The sequence below is a fragment of the Canis aureus genome, chromosome 9, assembly GCF_053574225.1.
Source record: "Canis aureus isolate CA01 chromosome 9, VMU_Caureus_v.1.0, whole genome shotgun sequence".
In the NCBI taxonomy this organism is placed as follows: Eukaryota; Metazoa; Chordata; class Mammalia; order Carnivora; family Canidae; genus Canis; species Canis aureus.
In genome coordinates this window covers 7,361,272-7,379,102 of record NC_135619.1, presented here as the reverse complement: position 1 = coordinate 7,379,102, position 17,831 = coordinate 7,361,272, and the positions used below count along the sequence as shown (strand labels likewise).

The window sequence follows — 17,831 nt, the reverse complement described above, 5'->3', positions numbered from 1 at the left end:
ATTTATTCATGATAGTCACAGAGAGAGAGAGAGAGAGAGAGAGAGAGAGAGAGAGGCAGAGACACAACACAGGCAGAGGGAGAAGCAGGCTCCATGCAGGGAGCCCAAGTGGGATTCGATCCCAGGTCTCCAGGATCACTCCCTGGGCCAAAGGCAGGTGCCAAACTGCTGCGCCACCCAGGGATCCCATCTTTCTTATTCCTAAGGCATGGGAATTATGCTTGGCTCAAAAAATACCTGTTACGTGAATGTGTCCAGGCAGGCAGGCCCTTAAGGAAGGCGGAAGAGGGATTCAGTGGAGGAAGCAGAAAAAACAAATCAACCAGGCTGGAGATGAAGCACCTGCTCTATGGGAGTGCTGCCCATATCCAAAGGGCACTTTTATCTGCTCTAGCATTGCCATTCCTTGACATCGGAGGCCCCCCAGAGAGGTTGAAGTCTGCAAGGACTGGGAGACTTGAAAGGATACCAGGAGGGATGGAGATCAAACATAAGGAAGGACATTTATGGTCACTAACAGCAAGGAATGACCGAGGAACTGAAACTGCCTGACTCCCTTCTTACCCTTCCCACCCTTTTTGAGCCCTCCAACCCCCCTCCCAACCAAATGATGAGCAGAGCCAGAGCTAGGCCTGATTTGCCTTTATTTCCTTCAGTTATGCTTGCGGCTGGAGTGGGGCCGAGGGAAGAGCCCGTGGCCCGGGCTCCCTGGAGACCAGGACTGATGATACCAGCTGCCATAGGTGAGGTACCAGGCAAAGGTGCCAACCGCGGCACCCACCACCTTGTGAGTGTACTGGTGGAAGTAGATGACGGTACAGAGCAGCAAGAAGTTCCAGAGGCCCAGCAGCAGCACGTTGAGCAGGAAGACAAGGCGAAGGGGGGCCCCGGCTGGCAGCCCATGGGCCAGATACTTGGCGAACACTGCGGCTTCCTCGGCCATGAGCAGGCAGCAGAAGGTGAGCAGGAAGGTGTGGGAGGAGACCGTGTAGCCCCGCCACTGGTGGCCAGCCGCCAGGCAGCTGCGGCGGTCTGGAAGCTCGTGGAGCAGCAGGCCCTGGGGCAGAGGCTCGAAGCAGGAGCCGGTCAGGTCCTCGATGAGCAGGAAGGCCCGGCCGGCCCCCCGCCACACCGCTGCCCCCACCACCAGCCGGCTCAGGTGCCGGGCAGTCACTGCCACACGCCGAGTAGCCAGGAACACCACCAGCAACACGAAGCCCCCCAGGAAGGTACATGTCCAGCCCCATGCTGAATTCACAAACTTTCTGTGGGCACAGAAGAAGGGAGACTAGCTACTGAGACCCCTCCGCCCCAGCTTCCACGCCATCTGTGTTCCCACGCCGCTCCGTCCCCAGTCCTACACAGTATCACCCGTTGCTCCCCCCCTTCCTCCCCATCCACTTAAATTTTGTCGGCTCCTTAGAGGTCCATTCATCCTTCCCGGAGCCACATTTGCTCTTCAGCCCTGCTTCTGATTTCCCCTGTACCCCATGACTCTGTTCCCCTCCCCCCACCTCCCAATTTCTCCTCAACCACCTAGCCTATTTTTAGTGTCCAGACTGGCAGGAGGACAGAAACCTGGAGGTGGGAGCTGGGATCCCAGAGTGCAGGGAGCCGGCGCCCACAGCCTCCAGCGGACTCACATGTTGAAGAAGTTGCCATGGCTGGCGAAGATAGTCCGAGGGTTGACATGGAACTGCAGAAGGGGCCCAAAGATGACCACTGCTGCCAACCAGGCATGGTAGAGGCGCCGTAAGCAGGGGCTGCCCAGGAGGCGGGCGGCCTGTTCACTTCCAAAGTACAGCAAGGCAGAGGCCACCCAGAGCAGCACCTTGACCAGGCAGCCCAGCAATGCCCGGATTCGGGCCCCGGCCCCCAGCCCTGCCCCCACTGCCGGCCCCCGCTCCATGTTCCCTCCCTCCCCGCTAACCGCCTGCTCTGCTGGGCAGCTGAGGAGGGGCTGATGGGGCCCCCCCTGGACAAGGACAGGCAGTGACAGGTGTGGCAGACACAGGGCAGAGCCCTGTTGGCAGCTGGCAGGCGGGGGAGAGGGGCGGGGGGCAGAAGGGGCCAGGGTGGAGGGCTGCCACGTCAGCAGGGTCCTAGCTTTGGATGTGTGTCCTGACAGTGGCCTGTGTCCTTTCCTGTTAGCCCTGTGTCCCCACTCCAACCATGTTCTGGTTCATGTCAGAGGGCCAGGCCTGCTGTTCGCTGTCCTGTCCACAGCCTTCCTGGGTCTCCCTGTCTGTTTGGTCAGCTGGTCACTCCCACCCCACCCCACCCTTACCATGTTTGCTCCGCAGGGAAATCAGGGGTCCTGAAGATTCAAACTAACCAGACCTTGGAAATTATTTAAAAAAAAAATCTGTGTCTGCCTCATCATCAGTGTGATCCGGCTCCTCTCCTGAATTCTGAGGGCAAGAGCCTGCCACTGCAGGATGCACAAGGTGGCCGTGCACGGTACTGCGTCCAGCTCAGGCTGGGGAGGCACATCGGCAGGGGTATCCACTTAGGTGCACCGGACCCTAGGGCCTTGACCTAGCCCCAGGCCCTGTCTGGTGTGAAGGGCTCTGAGGGGCTAGTTTGGCCCTATGCAAACCATGGTGGTTATGCAATGCACAAGCCATCAGATCTAAGATGGGATCACTCTTTGGTATGTTTATTATGACAGCCAACAGATGAAGCTCAAGTGTCCTGTGGAAGGCGTACTGTATGAGAGATGGTGGTGGCCCAGGTTGGACTTTCAGAACCCCAAAGATTAGGCTTACTGCCACATGATGGGGATTGGGGTGGGGGAAACCCTACAAGGGAAATCCCCAGCTTGGAGCCCATCAAAACCTTAGGTGTGTCCTCCAACTGGTTACCCTGGGTCCTGAGCCCTACATTGGCCTCCCAGCCTGACCCCTGGGGCTAGAGCCACAAGTCAGAGAGCGACCTACCCAAGGGATGTCCCTGTCATTCAGTAACTGAGATCCCTTTTTGCTATCCTTCCTCATTCCTCAGAATTGGTGGGATTTCAGAGCACAGTAGAGGCTCACAAAGTAGTGAAAGGAATGAGCAAGCAAGTACCCGAATCCTGAACTGTGTGACTTTGGGAAAATCAACTAACCCTCCTTGGTCCTCAGTGCCCAGATCCATAAATGGATCAAGATGGATTAATCAGATTCCATCTAGATCCTAAAGCCTAAACCTCAACATAGTCCCTGTTTATGGACCCTAATAGGAAGACCTAAAGAACCCCTCACATATTTTTAAGTTGACAAAAAATTTTTCATTGTAATTTTAAATAGTTGCACAAGACATAATTTCCAATTCTATTTATCTATCAATCAATCAATCAATCAATCATCTTTCCATTCATTCTTTTAAATATACCCAATGGAAGCTAATACAGTGATTATATATCTTACCACTAACCATTTTAAAAAAGTGACAAAATCTTAATAGTCAGAAATTATATTTCTACTAGACTTCCCCCACAGAATCTATCTGAATGTTTTTATGCCTGAGTCTTTTATTGATCACACTTCTCTGCCAAAAAAACAATATATATAATTTGAAACTTAATTGTTTTAAAAAAAGATTTACCCGTTTATTTTAGAGAGAGAGCCAGCACACAAGCAGGGCGAGGGGCAGAGGGAAAGGGAGAAAATCCCAAGCAGACTCCCTGGGAGCTCAGAATCTGAGCTGAAGTCTAGAGTTGGCCTGCTTAATCAACTGAGCCACCCAGGTGCCACTAAAACTTAATTTTTATTTTTTTTATTTTTTATTTTTTTTAAGTTTTTTTTTTTATTTATTTATGATAGTCACACAGAGAGAAAGAGAGAGAGAGAGAGAGAGGCAGAGACACAGGCAGAGGGAGAAGCAGGCTCCATGCACCGGGAGCCCGACGTGGGATTCGATCCCGAGTCTCTTTTTTTTTTTTAATAGTTTTTTTTTTTTTTAATTTTTTATTTATTTATGATAGTTACAGAGAGAGAGAGAGAGGCAGAGACACAGGCAGAGGGAGAAGCAGGCTCCATGCACCGGGAGCCCGATGTGGGACTCGATCCCGGGTCTCCAGGATCGCGCCCTGGGCCAAAGGCAGGCGCCAAACCGCTGCGCCACCCAGGGATCCCTAAAACTTAATTTTTAAATATTTCCTGTGATCATAAGGCTCTAGAAGTTAAAACACTTTTCCTCTGGATATAGTTCTCATAATACATGTTAGTAGTACAAAATGTGTAATTAGTGTAGCAAAGATTTTACACATTGTGATAATTAATAATAAACTAAAATTGTATTGGAAATGCATCTCTTAATGAGAATGGATGGTCCTTGGGGCCTTGATTAAAGGCTTTGAGGATACTAATAATTTTAATTTGCTTCTAATTTTAGTGCGCTGGAGGTAATACTAAGGTTCTGGGTGAGATGGATGGCATCCCTGGGTTAAAGTGGCAGAAGGGGAATGAAGTGGGCCAGTGGCGAGGGAGACTGGGATGGCAGTTTCACATGAGGCAGAGCAGTCAGAGGAAAGAGAACACATGGATACTGGGCAGCTGGACAATCTATTCTTTTAAAACAACCTATTTAGCCATAAAAGAGGTATCCCTTTCACCCCTTGTTGTGTTTTTCAGAACCCCTGGAGGTGTGCACCCTGGTTTGGAAATTGCATTAGGGATAATGAAATGTCATGGGGACAGATGGATCAGAGCTGCATATGAATCCCAACCAAGTTCCCTACTGACCATACCATGGGCTTGCTCAGGGTCATGCTGCCTGACCTGTGCACACTGCCATTTGCACACTTTTACTAAAGGCTGGCTGTGAGGGTAGGTGAGGTCCCGAGTGTGAAGCACCAGGTGAGGCCTGGCATCAAAACCCATAGGTTCTCTCTGGCTCTGGGCTACTTCTTCTCATAGACCAGACTGGTACCAAGGCCAGCCCCAGAACAAAGCTGATGTGGGTGTTCCAGGCTCCAATCTAAGACGTGCTTACTTCTTGCTATCTTGATTTCTACTTGCTGGAAGTTTCTGAGTTCATTGAGGAAGCTGTTGCAGAGTTCAGTTAACAAATGATTCTGGTATTTCTCTTCATCTTGGGGGCATCAAAGGGGTGGTTTTTTCCCCACAGAGAAACATATCTGAAGGTTCTGTTAAAACTACTTTCTTGAAGTCAGGGGATAAAAGGCCTCAGATAGGAAAAAGAAAGAGTGAGACAGAGACAGACACTGAGCCTGGTTCCCACAGAGAGAATTTATTGAGGGAGCCAAAGCCTTTACTGAGAGGACGAAGGAGTCCTACTTCAACATCCCTCCTTGATACTGCTGGCTGCCAACATGATGGAACAGTCTGGGAAGGGAAGGCCTGCCCTGTGTGGGGCCACTGGGAGCCTCTCACACCACAGCCTGTCCCACCCTGAAGACCCAGACAGAGCAGGAGAAGACATAATTCCCACCCCAGCAGGGTGCTGAGGATGCCTTCCCCAAAAAGGCTAGAGCTCTAGCCTTCAGGATCTCTGGAAGAATGGCCAGGACGCCTGGCCTTCTGATTGGCCAGTCTAATCCTCAATATGAAGGACAGGGCAATAGGCCCGGCTGACAGCTCAGTTCAGACCTGACCTCAGGCATCTACTCTAGGAGCTAACACTTAACATCCAAACATGATTAAAAACACTCAGGACAGTTCTCCTGCTGACAAAGGGCACACCCCAGATAATGGCAGTCCTGCTGGACCCTGGCCAGAGATAGAGACCCTAGCCAACTGGGTGTGAGCATGTGAGGAGTCCACTCCGCCCCTTGGGGAGGATCTTCCAGGGCTCAGCTAGGGCCCCCAAACCTGGGCTTGTGTTTCCCCCATCCAATGCCAGTGAGTCCCCAAAGATCTCCCGGAAGGGAGAAAGGCAGGAAGAGGCAGAGAGCTTGTAAGAGGCTCTCCGTGTACGGGGCTGGAGATGAGAATTACTGGGGGGAGGAAAAGGCTGTAGAGGGGTGGGACACCGGGGCAGGGGCACTGGGGGGTTCCTCAGATTCTGGCATGTCGTCCTGGAAGTACTCAGCCTGGCGGTACTGCCACAGACGCAGGTTCCCGTCCCACTGCAGAGCAGAGGTGACAAGAGTCAGGAGATGCTGCCCCGCCTAGGTCCAAGTCCCAGACATGCACTGGTCCCTGCCCCCCAAACCCTTGTAACCTCACCGAACTGCTGACAATCTTTTCCTCAAACGGATGCCAACTGACGTCACGCACACAGGCCTTGTGGTTGGTCAGCTTCTTCACGATGCGGCCGCTGAGGAGGTCATACACTGTCCAGGGAAGGCCGGAGTGGAGAGGGGCTGCCAGAGTACCTTCCAAGCACCCCTCATAGTTCCTCATCTGCACTACTTACCTATCTCTTAGGCAACTTCCCTGCTTTCATAGGGGAGCAAAGCCCACACCAGAGGGTGCTCTAATTCCTCAGTTTCTTTTCCCTACCTTGGGCTGAGAGTATGGTCCAGCAGAGCTTGGGTATCTCTCCCTGGCCCCTAGCTAAATGTCACAGGGTCTACACTAAGAAAACGCAACATGGTTCTAAAGCTCTTTACAGCAATTTTCCAAGAAACCCAGAAGACACAGAAGGCATAACCAAAGTGAACAATGGGCCATCTGCAGACATCTGAATTTGCTCTTCCCCATCTGGATGGAGGTGCATCATTCTCTCTTTCCCAGTGGGTCTCTATCCGAGTGCCTCCCTAAGTATGGCACTATCCTAGGCTCCTTATAAGCGGTGGGTGTGTCTGTGTGCCTTTCTGTACGCTCTTCTGGCTTTAGGGGCTGCACATCCTTTACTTGGAACTGCTGTCTTTTTGTCTCTGATCCCCCCTCCCCCACCTTTCATATGTAATCTCTTTAAAAAACAGAATTGCATATATTTCTGGCAATCTTTTATATTTACTGATTAGAATTCTATGTTCCCTTTCTTAATTTAGAATGCTGATGAATATAAGGTTCTCTATTTCTCTGTTTTAAGGCTGACCTGCTCCAGGCTAAATTACATTTCACTTGTAGTCACCACTGGGCTTTTTACGGTGGTCACTGGTGGTTACAGGTGAAATGCCAGAGAAACATTCTTGCCTTTCCCAAGGCCCCCTGTCCTGACACAATCCTTACCAACAACTTTGCCAGTAGAGCAGCCGCTGTAGATAAACTGCTGGCCCGTACTATGGATGGGGGAGAATCGGCAGCGGATGAGGGTGTGCAGCACCCCATGGCCCCGGTAGGTCATCAAGGAGCTGTCCCCTGGGAGCTTCAGTTTCCGCCAGGCTGGGTAGGGATGCACGGAGAGCCCGGAGATTAGGGAGTCTGGATCTTCCCTCACCCTTAGTCCTCGGCAACAATCGATACTCACAGATGACTGCCTTTTCAATCCCCAACTGATGGCTCTTTCCCCACCTAATATTCCCCCAGGTGGCTCTGCTGGTTGTGAAAACACTGAAATACTTTTGTATTAGTTGGTTCTGAGTGATCTCCAGCCTCTTGCCCCAACTCTCCGCACAGTTGGGCAAAGAATTAATGTGTGGCGAAGGGGATGGGGTTTCTCCAGGCCATAGTTAAATCCACTGTGCCCCTGTTAGGTCTTACCAGGGGCTAAGTATTGGAACTTCCACCCCTGACTCTCCACTCTCCAGGTGTCAGCTTCTACCTTCCACACTCACCTTTTTTGGGCACCTGCTGCCAGCGGTAGTCCCAGTTTTGCTGTGTGGCAGCCTGCCGTGAGGCCTCCATTCCTTCCCGACTAGAAAAGCGTCGGATATCCCAGAGCTTGATGGTCTGGTCTTTGGAGTTGGAGATGAGATAGCGGGCATCACCCTGGGAATCCCCAGATGGATAACAAGGCATCAGAGCTTGCGAATACTGGTGGTTGTGTCTGTCTAGCTCTTCTCCAGGTAAAGGGTAAGAATGCCAGTCCTTTGACTTAGCTTGCCTCTTGCTTCATCCAGGCCAGCTCACTGCTGGTTTTCTACCACAGAACCCACCCCCTGGCTTGGTTTTCCCTTCTTTGCCCCAGGCACTGGCTGGGCCTCCCATTCTATCCTGGATTAATGGTCTTCTTTCCTTCTACAAAAAGCCCTGCCCTGCTCAGGGCTGGTGAATACAGAAGGATCTCGTGTTTCTTGGCTTAAGCCCTTCCCTAAACTCCAGCTCTTGCAAACCTTAACTAATAAGGAGCTCGGTGAGTCCCTACACCAGGCCACTGTGACATGCTCCCGGACAACTGTAACCTGGATGTGCAGGTCTGCTTCACTGCCCACCTTACTGTCAATGAAGGTGATGCCATCCTGGTGCCCAGCCAGTGCGCCCACAGGTTTGGGGTCGTCCTCCCGCATGGTGCGTCGATCCCACACTTTGCAGATGGCATCGTCACCCCCAGAAAACAGGATCTGAGAGCTTATGTCAGCAAAGGCCACTGCATTCACATCATCCTCGTGGGACTCAATCTAGGGGATGAAGGAAGCCAGAATACCTAGGGCCTCTTGCTAGGTCTTCTAATAGGGCCAAGGACTGGGAGGCAGAGGCTCTAAGTCTCGAGAGCAATACCTGAAGGGTGCGCCGGTTCTGTTCTCGATCAAAGACATATAGGCAGCCGTCATTTGCCCTGAAAGGGAAGGGATGAAGAGGGTCCTGGGGCCAGAACCAAGAGAATCATTGTTATGTATGCTCTGGAGAGTCTCTCTTGCAGAGTCCTGCTGAAGGGAAAGCCCCAGTCTCTATACGCAGGAGGTGGGAGAAAAGTTAGCTATGTTTGCAAGGAGGTTTGAGACCTTTCATTTCATGCTGGGGAAATGGTGAGCAAGAGGTGAAGTAGCTCTGAAACGCTGACCTTGGAGAAAAACAGGCTGGCTGCTCTCCACAGCTGCCTGGATAGCTGTGTCCAGTAGTCTCTGAGACAGCAGAGCTGGCCTCTGGGAGTACTCCCCTCTCCCTGATCAAGGGCTGCATCCCCTACCGATACTCACCCTCCTAGCACTTCCCGTCCATCGGAGGAGACAGCAATGGAAAAGACAGCAAAGCGACGCTCATCTGGCCTAAAAAGAAGCAGAGAAGGAGCTGGGTGAAGTGGGCCTCCTTCAGCCTCTGTTAGTCTACACAGAATCTAATGAGGGGGGATCCCTGGGTGGCGCAGTGGTTTAGCGCCTGCCTTTGGCCCAGGGCGCGATCCTGGAGACCCGGGATCGAATCCCACATCAGGCTCCCGGTGCATGGAGCCTGCTTCTCCCTCTGCCTGTGTCTCTGCCTCTCTCTCTCTCTCTCTGTGACTATCATAAATAAATAAAAATTAAAAAAAAAATTAAAAAAAAAAAAAAAAAGAATCTAATGAGGGTTGCAAGGTGTACTTCTAAGGGGAAAAAAAAGTCCTGCCAATACGTCCCAGAATGTGAATTACCTCCATGAGAACCCTAAATAATCCTACAACCATCTATTTTACCCTGGTCCTCTGGCTGACAAGGATAGGTGCTTCCCTCCCAGGAATCCACACAGAGACACTTGCAACCAGTGTACTCTTCCCTCAAAGCAGGAGTTCCAGTTCAAGAGGTTTGCTCCTGGAGAGCCTTCCTTGAGAAGTTTCTGAAGAGTCTGCCCAAAGAGGGAAGCCAGTACCTTAGATCCAGGGCAGTGTGTGTGTCTCCCTCCCCGTAGATGTTGCAGATATGAACTAAGAGAGGCAAGAGAAACAAGAATCTTTCAGGGCTGGGGGAACTTGGGTGGAAGTGAAGTTAGGCAGGAGACGGAGCAAAGGGCAAGGATGTGAGACCCTGGGAGTGATTTTCCCGGGAGGAGGCATGGAGTCCTGGCACAGAGGACATGGACATTTGGAGAGGTCCAGAGCTGGAGAGCCAGTGGAAGTCTGGGGCATACTCACTGTAATCAGACCAGCTTGAGTATAGGAAGTGATTCCCATCAGGGGTGAAGGCCACATCTAGGACGCTCCAGCCTACATCCCGGGCCTTGATGCTCTTGAATTTATGAAAGCGGCCATACCGGCAGTCATATAGTCGGATCGTCTGGTCTGGGGAAGTAGGAATCAGGCAGAATTAGGGAACCCCCTCCTGGCATCCTCTCTAGATCTGACCTCTCTTCCTCTGTACATCTGTGGAATCTTCCCTTGATCATGGGAAACATGTTCTGGCCAAGCATCCCTAACCCAGGGAGTTCCTTGGGCCTGGGTCCTTCTAGCCTCAGTCAGAGGGTATGCTCCTTGTTCCAGGGCAGTTTGCAGGACCAGGGTCTGGTGGTACCTTGGCAAGCAGACATGAAGATCTGACCATCTTTGCTGTAGATGCCACAGAAAGCCTTCTGAGAGTAGGTATCAGTGAAGCCCAGATCATTGGGCAAGAAGCTGGAAAGCAGAGGCAAAGTGAAGGTAAAGGGAGCTGAGGAAGAGGAACGTCCTGGTTAGCAGAATCCTAACAGTGAGTGTGAGTACAAGGGTGGACTTCCCTTTTGCCTTGGGGTACGATCCCTTTTCTTTCATTCATTCAATCATCCTCTTAATTTCTATACTCTTCCAGTTTGTTTACCCTCAAGCTTTGATCCCATTCAACCTAACTTTAATATCCCTGAGCATCCTCTAACACCTGCCTCTTCAAAGTTTAGGGGATAAAACCTATCTGGCTCTTAGAGTCTCTCCACCAAGCCCCATACTCACTGAGACATCATTCGAGACCGTTCTCCAAGGGAGAAGCTTCCCCGGTGGCAGAGGCCCCGTTCTCTCTAAAGGAAGGGATTGGGGAATATTGCTAGCAGAAACAGAGGGCCACTTCAGCCGCACCAACCCCCCTCCTCCAAAGATATTGCTCTTGCTGCAGAAATGGACACCACATACACAAGTATGTCCCACCAAACTCTGATGCAGGCTGGCTAAGAAGTCTCCAGCTCCAGCACTTCAGGCTTCCTTAGAAGGTTTATTTCCCTCTTCTCTAGGGCAGGCAGGGCTCTGGCTACCTCAAAAGTCCTGTGGCCAGGCTGGTTGGAGGTGGAGAGGCCTACCTGGTGCAGCATCTGAGGAAAGGTGTGCTCCTGTGCTGCCCGCCTAAGCCCCAGCCGCCCTGTGGCCAATTCCACTTGCGTCTTGATCTCATTGCATTCCAGCTCCCGGGTGTCAGGGGTTGCATCCACTGTGAGTACCAAGGAGAAGTTCCATCCTAGGTCATCCAGTCCCAGGACTGTCCTCCAGCCCACTTGATGTGGCTGAATATACTGGGGTTACAAAGACTCCCTCATTCCCTGAATCATCCCATCTTCTTTCAATTTAACCTACTGTTCTTGCAAAAAAACAGAAAAAGGGTTTTCTAATGAAAGTCTTCAGATGTTAGTGTCTCAATCTGCCTTTCCTCTTACCAGGTGGGTTGTATCGGTCCCCAAGACGACCATCCCAAGCACTGTCATGCTCTTCCTCTGAGTCCGAGAGGGCCTGGATGAGTTGTAAATTTGCTGCACCTCCTCCCTGCACCAACCTCACTTGGCCTCTGTGGAGAGATGCCCATGATAAAAGGGAGGATCTGTTCCCCAAACCAACTAAATTCAGAGTCAATGGCTACTCAGCTCTTAGATCACCTGCTACTCAAACCCTCGTACTGTCCCCATGTTGTAGTTTGAGGTTGACCAGACCTTGGCTGTTACTTTCAGTCTCCTATAAGATACAGTAGGAAATGAATCTTCATGCTTACAGCAGGAGTAGAGAACCCCAACATTCCATGGAAGTTGACACACCTACTAAGTTGACTTCCTAAGGAGCTAAAAATTCTGAGAGCATTTCCTTCTGAGCCTCTGCCTGAGGAGTCCATCACAGAACACAGTATTCTGAAGGGATCCCCGAGCTTGTCTTCTTCCCCAAGGAGCCACAGCTAAGAAATGGAGCCAGTGGCACACCTTTCCAGTCAATTACTGGTGGTGGTCACTTTCCTCAAAGCATTCTTTCCTCAAGAACAGGGTAAGAGTTAGGTTAATTTAAACTTGTTTTTCAAGTAAATCCACATGGCCTCATATCACATGTCAGCAACTTCTTGAAAGTTCAACACCCACCTCCCCAGCTCTTCTCTTTACCCTTCACGTCACTCCTTTTCTATCATAGCAAGGTTTTTATTTTATTTTTCACTTACTTGGAAAATGGATTCCATTTGTGTAGTCTTAGCTAGAGAGGCTCCCCAACAGTCCCCTCAAACACAAAAGCAAGTCGTCTTCATGACCCTCCCTAATTAAAAACAACTCTTATTGGGTGTTGAGCTCAGTGCCTGAGTGTCCAGAAGGGAAGCTCAAACAGAACAGCTGGTCTGGGCTAATCTCACTTCCTATTCTTTGTAACCTCCCTGCCTGGAGTTGGGATCAAGGGACTGTGGTGATCCCTGGTGGGGACACATCAGAGGGTAAGTTACCTGCGGAGGAGATAGGCCAGTACCTGGGCCAGATCCACATCTTCATCCTCCTCTTCCTCTTCCTCGCTCCGACGCAGGCTAGCACCTCTTCGGGGCAAGCCCTCGGAGGGGTCTCCGGACCCAGTTCCTGCACTGCTGCTATTCCGTGATCCCATCTTCTGATCACAGCATCATTAGGTCCTGTGCAGGGACTCCTCCTGTCACCTCCTTAGGTTCGGTGAAAGCAAAGCCTGCTCTAGAAACACCAGGGTTCTCCCGAGATAGAACGGTAGCTATCTCTAGGAGGGCGACCCTTCCTAGGGATTGAAATCTGTAGGACAGATTCTCTGTAGCCTGTGACAACTCCCAAGGCTTCAGGAACACAAACCCCCAATTCTGTGAAGCAAAAAAAAAAAAAAAAAAAAAATCAGAGCGTGAAGCCTAGGGCGCTACCCTAGCTCACCAATGAGAATCCTTTGAAGAGGAATTTCTCAGTTTTCTACCTCAAACTCACCTATCAAAGTCCCTGGAGGGGTGGGTGAATTCCCAGGTAACCTCTTTGGCCGACCAATCAAAACCCCTCGCGGAAGAAAGCGCCTCATTAGCTTATCTTATCTAACCAATCAAAAGCCTTAGGGCTCTGAGACCCCCCGACGCCCCCCTTAGGAACCAATCAGAGCGCTCCGTTGCAAAAGCCGGCAGCATCGACAACCAATAAGGTTCGAATTCGACTTAACACCCCCTCCTTTCTCGCCTCACGCCCACGTGGTGTGCCGGGGGTGTGTACGCCAAGTGGGGGAGGCAGGGAGGAAGCCGAGAAGCCCCTCCCACTGGAGCCGGGGTTCCTGCCCCGCGCGAGACCACCCACCAGCCAGGAGCGGTCGCAGGACCCGCAGCGGCTCGAGGCCTTGTTTACACCGACTGAGGCCGCAGCCTGGCCAACCGCTCTCCGTCACGCGCCTCCTTCGTCACGCATCTCCCGGCTGCCCGGCCGGCGCCTGCACACGTCACGCGTCGCCCCTGTCGGCCCCGCCCCCTTGGCCCGCTAACTGGACGGCGGAGCGCGGCGACTGCTGGATGGGCGGGAGAAAGTGGGCGAGCGCTGGGGGGGGTAGGGGAGGAGAGCGCGCCACCGAGGAGGGCGGTCGCTCGGGGTTGGGAGGAGTAAGTGGGGAACGGCTGCTTCCTGAGAGACGGCGGAACTACGCTTAACGGGTGACGGGCGGGGCTTAAGAAGTCGGTGCTTCGCTACCTGGAGGTGTCTTTAGCGAAAGATACAATTTGCTGTCGGCCCCTGACGTTCTTTTGGCTTCACAATTTACAGGCGATCTCTCAGGGCCTCCCTTTCTCCTCACTCGCCGCCCCCACCCCGGCTTCAGCCTTCCTTTCTTTTTGTTGGCTGCAGCTTCATTCGGCTTTGCTCTAAGGGGTGGCCAGTGCCTTTGGGGTGTGCTTACGTCACAGAGGGAGATCCGGGCCTCCATACCCTCTCTTCCGGGATCCGGGAGCCTTGTTTTGTGGGGACTGCCCTTTCTAGACCAGCCCTTAGCTGCTTTGGCCACTTTTTAGACGATCCCTGGCTTTTCTCCGCGGTCTTTGCAGACGCTCCCTAATACTAGCCAGGGTCTCTAGGGGCCTTTCCGGTTCAGTCTGTTTCCCTCAGACTCTCCTCGGCTCTCCGGGATTTGCAGACCTTCCCTAGATGGTCGGTCTTCGGCTGGCCTCCCGGCCCGGGCGCCTAGTCCGGGGAGTGCCTGAGAGCCGCCTCCTTCCCCTCCTCTGGGTTGATGAGTAACCCACTGAGCCCAAGGCCCGGACGTGCCACGTCTCGGGATCCTCTCCCAGGCAGGAGGTCGAGTGACCTCGCGGCGCCGAGTGCAAAGGCCCTGGTTCCTAGCTGCACGGCAGTCCGCATTCTCTGGGAAGTGTTGCGAGCTCACCTAGGGCCTCCCCGAGCTCAGGGATGGGTGCGAGGGCTCTTAGCTGCCCCTGGGCCCCCCTGCCTCTCAGTGTCCCTAGGAGGGCGAGGGTGTGGTCAGACCCGGGCGCTTCTTGGCCTCCAGACAGGTAGAGCCGAGCTTATCATCTCTGATCACTAGAGCGGCCACGTATGGGCGTGCGATCTGTACTGGGCTCTACGCTTCCAAGGGCCCCGTGCTTGGTTTAATGTCCTGCTATCGCCGTCTTATTCTTAATTTAAAAAGTTTTTTTTTTAAGATTTTATTTACTCATGAGAGAGAGGCAAAGAGGCAGAGACACAGGCAGAGGGAGAAGCAGGCTCCATGCAGGGAGCCCGATGTGGGACTCGATCAGAGACCCCAAGATCACGCCCTGAGCCCAGGGCAGACGCTTAACCCCAGAGCCACCAGGTGCCCCAAATTCTTAATTTTTTTTTTATTTTTTAAAAATTTACTTATGATAGTCACACAGAGAGAGAGAGAGAGAGAGGCAGAGACACAGGCAGAGGGAGAAGCAGGCTCCACGCAGGGAGCCCGGCGTGCGCCCTGGGCCAAAGGCAGGCAGGCGCTAAACCGCTGCGCCACCCAGGGATCCCACCAAATTCTTAATTTTTGAACAAGCACTCCGCATTTTCATCTTGCTCTGGGCTCTACGGGTTATGTATGTAGTCGGTTCTGCCCGTTACCCACCTCTCATTGTCAGGTAACTTACTATTAGTTTCCCTGTGACATTTACTGAGGCCTTAGGATTCTGTGGTTTCTGGGTTATCCGGACTGGAAAATCTGAAATCATTAAAACACACACACCTCACAAAAACTTGTATGCCATGGGAAATTGTGCAAGTTTCACTGGTAGGTTTTTTGTTTTTGTTTTTTTAAAGGTGGTGGTCAGTTCCTCTGGTGACATGTTGTGATGGACGCAAAAATAATATGGTTTCAATTCCCCATTCAAGAGGTCTAGGGGTATCTGGGTGGCTCAGTGGTTGTTGGCTCAGAGAATGATCCTGAGGTCTTGGGATGGAATCCTGCATCAGGCTCACCATAGGGAGCCTGCTCCTTTTTTTTTTTTTTTAATAAATTAATTTTTTATTGGTGTTCAATTTACCAACATACAGAATAACACCCAGTGCTCATCCCGTCAAGTGTCCCCCTCAGTGCCCGTCACCCATTCACCCCCACCCCCCGCCCTCCTCCCCTTCCACCACCCCTAGTTCGTTTCCCAGAGTTAGGAGTCTTTATGTTCTGTCTCCCTTTCTGATATTTCCCACACATTTCTTCAGGGAGCCTGCTCCTCCCTCTGCCTATGTCTCTGCCTCTCTCTCTGTATCTCTCATGAATAAATAAATAAAATCTAAAAAAAAATCTAAAATATTCAGATTCATTATATCATTAAACAAATAATAAAACGGGGAAGGCCTTGCATGAATTAATGACAAAGGTGTAGCATGAACAAAGCATCAGGATTAATGTTTTGAGCACTTTTGAATTCCACAAAAAAGAAACAAAAACTTGTTACACTCATCTTCTAAATAATGCATTTCTTGATTACCTCTTCCCTAGCCTCCGCCTCTCCTTACAAACTCAGTTTAAAACTGAAATAGAAATTCAGACCTTTGAAATATAGAATTTGTATATTATTGAATAAAACATTAAAAGTCATATTTTTAAAAATCTGAAATTTTATGACCAAAATGAGTTTTAACATGAAGATAATGCTAAAGAATATAGGATTTTATCTCTGGATCCATAGATTGATTTCTGTATGTAAAAGATTTTTAAGCTTTTGAACTTGTCACCTGGGGATGCCTGTGTGGCTCAGCGGTTGGGTGTCTGCCTTTGACTCAGGGCGTGATCCCGGAGTTCCAGGATTGAGTCCCACATCGGGCTCCCTGCGTGGAGCCTGCTTCTCTCTCTCTCTGTGATTCTCATAAATGGATAAATAAAATCTTAAAAACAAACAAACAAAAAACTTGTCACCTGTGACTTATATACTTTTTAAATATATGAGCATTTATATCTTAGAATATACTACATGTCCATTGAAAGAAAATAGCATTTCTTTTAAGATAATTATAATTTTAAAAATAATTATAATTAAGTCATTCTAAGAAACTCTATTGGCCTTCTCTGTCATGATTTTGAAATTTAGCACTTTGCTTGGTGACTTTTTTTTTTTTTTTTTTTTTTGCTTGGTGACATTTTGTAAAGTGCTTTTCATTTGGGGCAGCTTCTGCTTTCCCCAGCTACACCTGAAGCCACTTAAAGCCACAGAGGGCTTTTCTACCCTTAGGTATTTTAGGACCTGTTCTAGTGATTGCTAAGTTGATTTTCTCTCTGACCTTCCTTTGGCTGTTTCTTGCTCATTAGCATCCCCACTAGAGGGCGGGCTAGGCTCGAGAGGAAAGAAGGAGAGCAGATTTTTTTTTTTCCCTTTCCAAGCTAACCCCGTCCTCTCTCCCTTACCCCACCTTCCAGCTTGGCAATTATACAAAGCTCCTGGGACACTTGTCTAGCTCTGGACTACAAAAGGGAAAGTTTTGATGACATGTGTTTATACATTATCTTCTTGTAGCATGCTGTGTAGAAGGAAAGGGGGAAGTATGCTAATTTACCCAGGACTTAAAATCTATTGAGTATAAAGCAATTGAGTAATTATGGGCTTTCTAATACTCTCATGTTCTGTGTCCTTGAGAACCAGAATTTTTTGTGTGGCAGAGGGGAGGTACAGGTGTGGTACAGAAGTTAAAAACCCTTTAGCCAGGGAATTTGAGTAGGATATAAGTATGAACTCTTGAGGTGATTTACTGTCTCTATCCTTTGAAAAGGTCTGAAAACAATGACCAGTCCCGTAGCCATGTACACTCCTACCACTTTGATCTTAAAATACCATTTCCCATGGAAAGCAACCAGAACTTGAAGAAGTGGCTGATTCCACGACTGGGGTGGGAAATGTATAAGATGAATGTGGAACAACTCATCTTACCAGTTAGCAAGAAGACAGCAACCACTATCAGAGTGATGGCAGAAGGACTCAGAAGCCAAGTTCTCATGGCCAAAGTTGGGACAATTTGAGCATTAAAATGATAATTTAATAAACGTTAAGTATGTTTAAATCTATGAGGTTCAGGAGTGGTGAGTAGCTAAGTTGGTTAAATGTCTGCCTTTGGCTCAGGTCATGATCTCAGGGTCCTGGGATCATAAGCCAGGTCAGGGGAGCCTACTTCTCCCCCTTCTACTCTCCTACTCCCCGCCTGCTTATGCTGTATGTGTGTATGTGTGTGTGTGTGTAAAGCTAATTGTTCGCCCTTTTGCAGGTTGATAGGAAACCAAATCATTATATTGAAGTTAGTAAATATGGGAAAAGAATCAGTTATCTTGCTGTTTTTTATAAACTGTACCTCAGGGTAATGAACTAGATGAAGGGATGTCATTTTTTTTTTAAGATTTTATTTATTCATTTGAGAGAGAGGGAATTTATGAGCAGTGTGGAGGGGCAGAGGGAGGGG

At 50.2% G+C, this 17,831-nt stretch overlaps 2 protein-coding genes across 6 annotated transcripts; both read right to left on the bottom strand.

Annotated features, from left to right (window-relative positions):
* Positions 1-627: 627 nt before the first annotated feature.
* On the bottom strand, positions 628-2,262 carry FITM1 (fat storage inducing transmembrane protein 1). The gene is made up of 2 exons (XM_077908714.1): positions 1,644-2,262; positions 628-1,265 (listed from the first exon to the last, which is right to left on the bottom strand). Exons 1-2 carry the CDS (start codon positions 1,907-1,909, stop codon positions 653-655), a joined length of 879 nt encoding a protein of 292 aa, XP_077764840.1. The 5' UTR covers positions 1,910-2,262; the 3' UTR covers positions 628-652.
* A 2,953-nt stretch (positions 2,263-5,215) lies between these two features.
* DCAF11 (DDB1 and CUL4 associated factor 11) lies at positions 5,216-13,791 on the bottom strand. Of its 5 annotated transcripts, none has more exons than XM_077908711.1 (15): positions 13,620-13,791; positions 12,389-12,763; positions 11,355-11,482; positions 11,004-11,131; positions 10,663-10,727; positions 10,253-10,353; positions 9,877-10,023; positions 9,615-9,669; positions 8,972-9,040; positions 8,553-8,610; positions 8,267-8,452; positions 7,670-7,823; positions 7,125-7,277; positions 6,174-6,280; positions 5,216-6,073 (listed from the first exon to the last, which is right to left on the bottom strand). In XM_077908711.1, the coding sequence occupies exons 2-15, from the start codon at positions 12,541-12,543 to the stop codon at positions 5,939-5,941; spliced, it is 1,641 nt and encodes a 546-aa protein (XP_077764837.1). In that variant the 5' UTR covers positions 12,544-12,763; positions 13,620-13,791; the 3' UTR covers positions 5,216-5,938. The 5 variants fall into 5 exon arrangements, with proteins under 5 accessions (XP_077764837.1, XP_077764838.1, XP_077764835.1 ...); XM_077908712.1 differs by lacking the exon at positions 13,620-13,791 and adding an exon at positions 13,236-13,401 and having other exon boundaries at positions 12,389-12,595; XM_077908709.1 differs by lacking the exon at positions 13,620-13,791 and adding an exon at positions 13,236-13,400.
* Between the last annotated feature and the right edge of the window lie 4,040 nt (positions 13,792-17,831).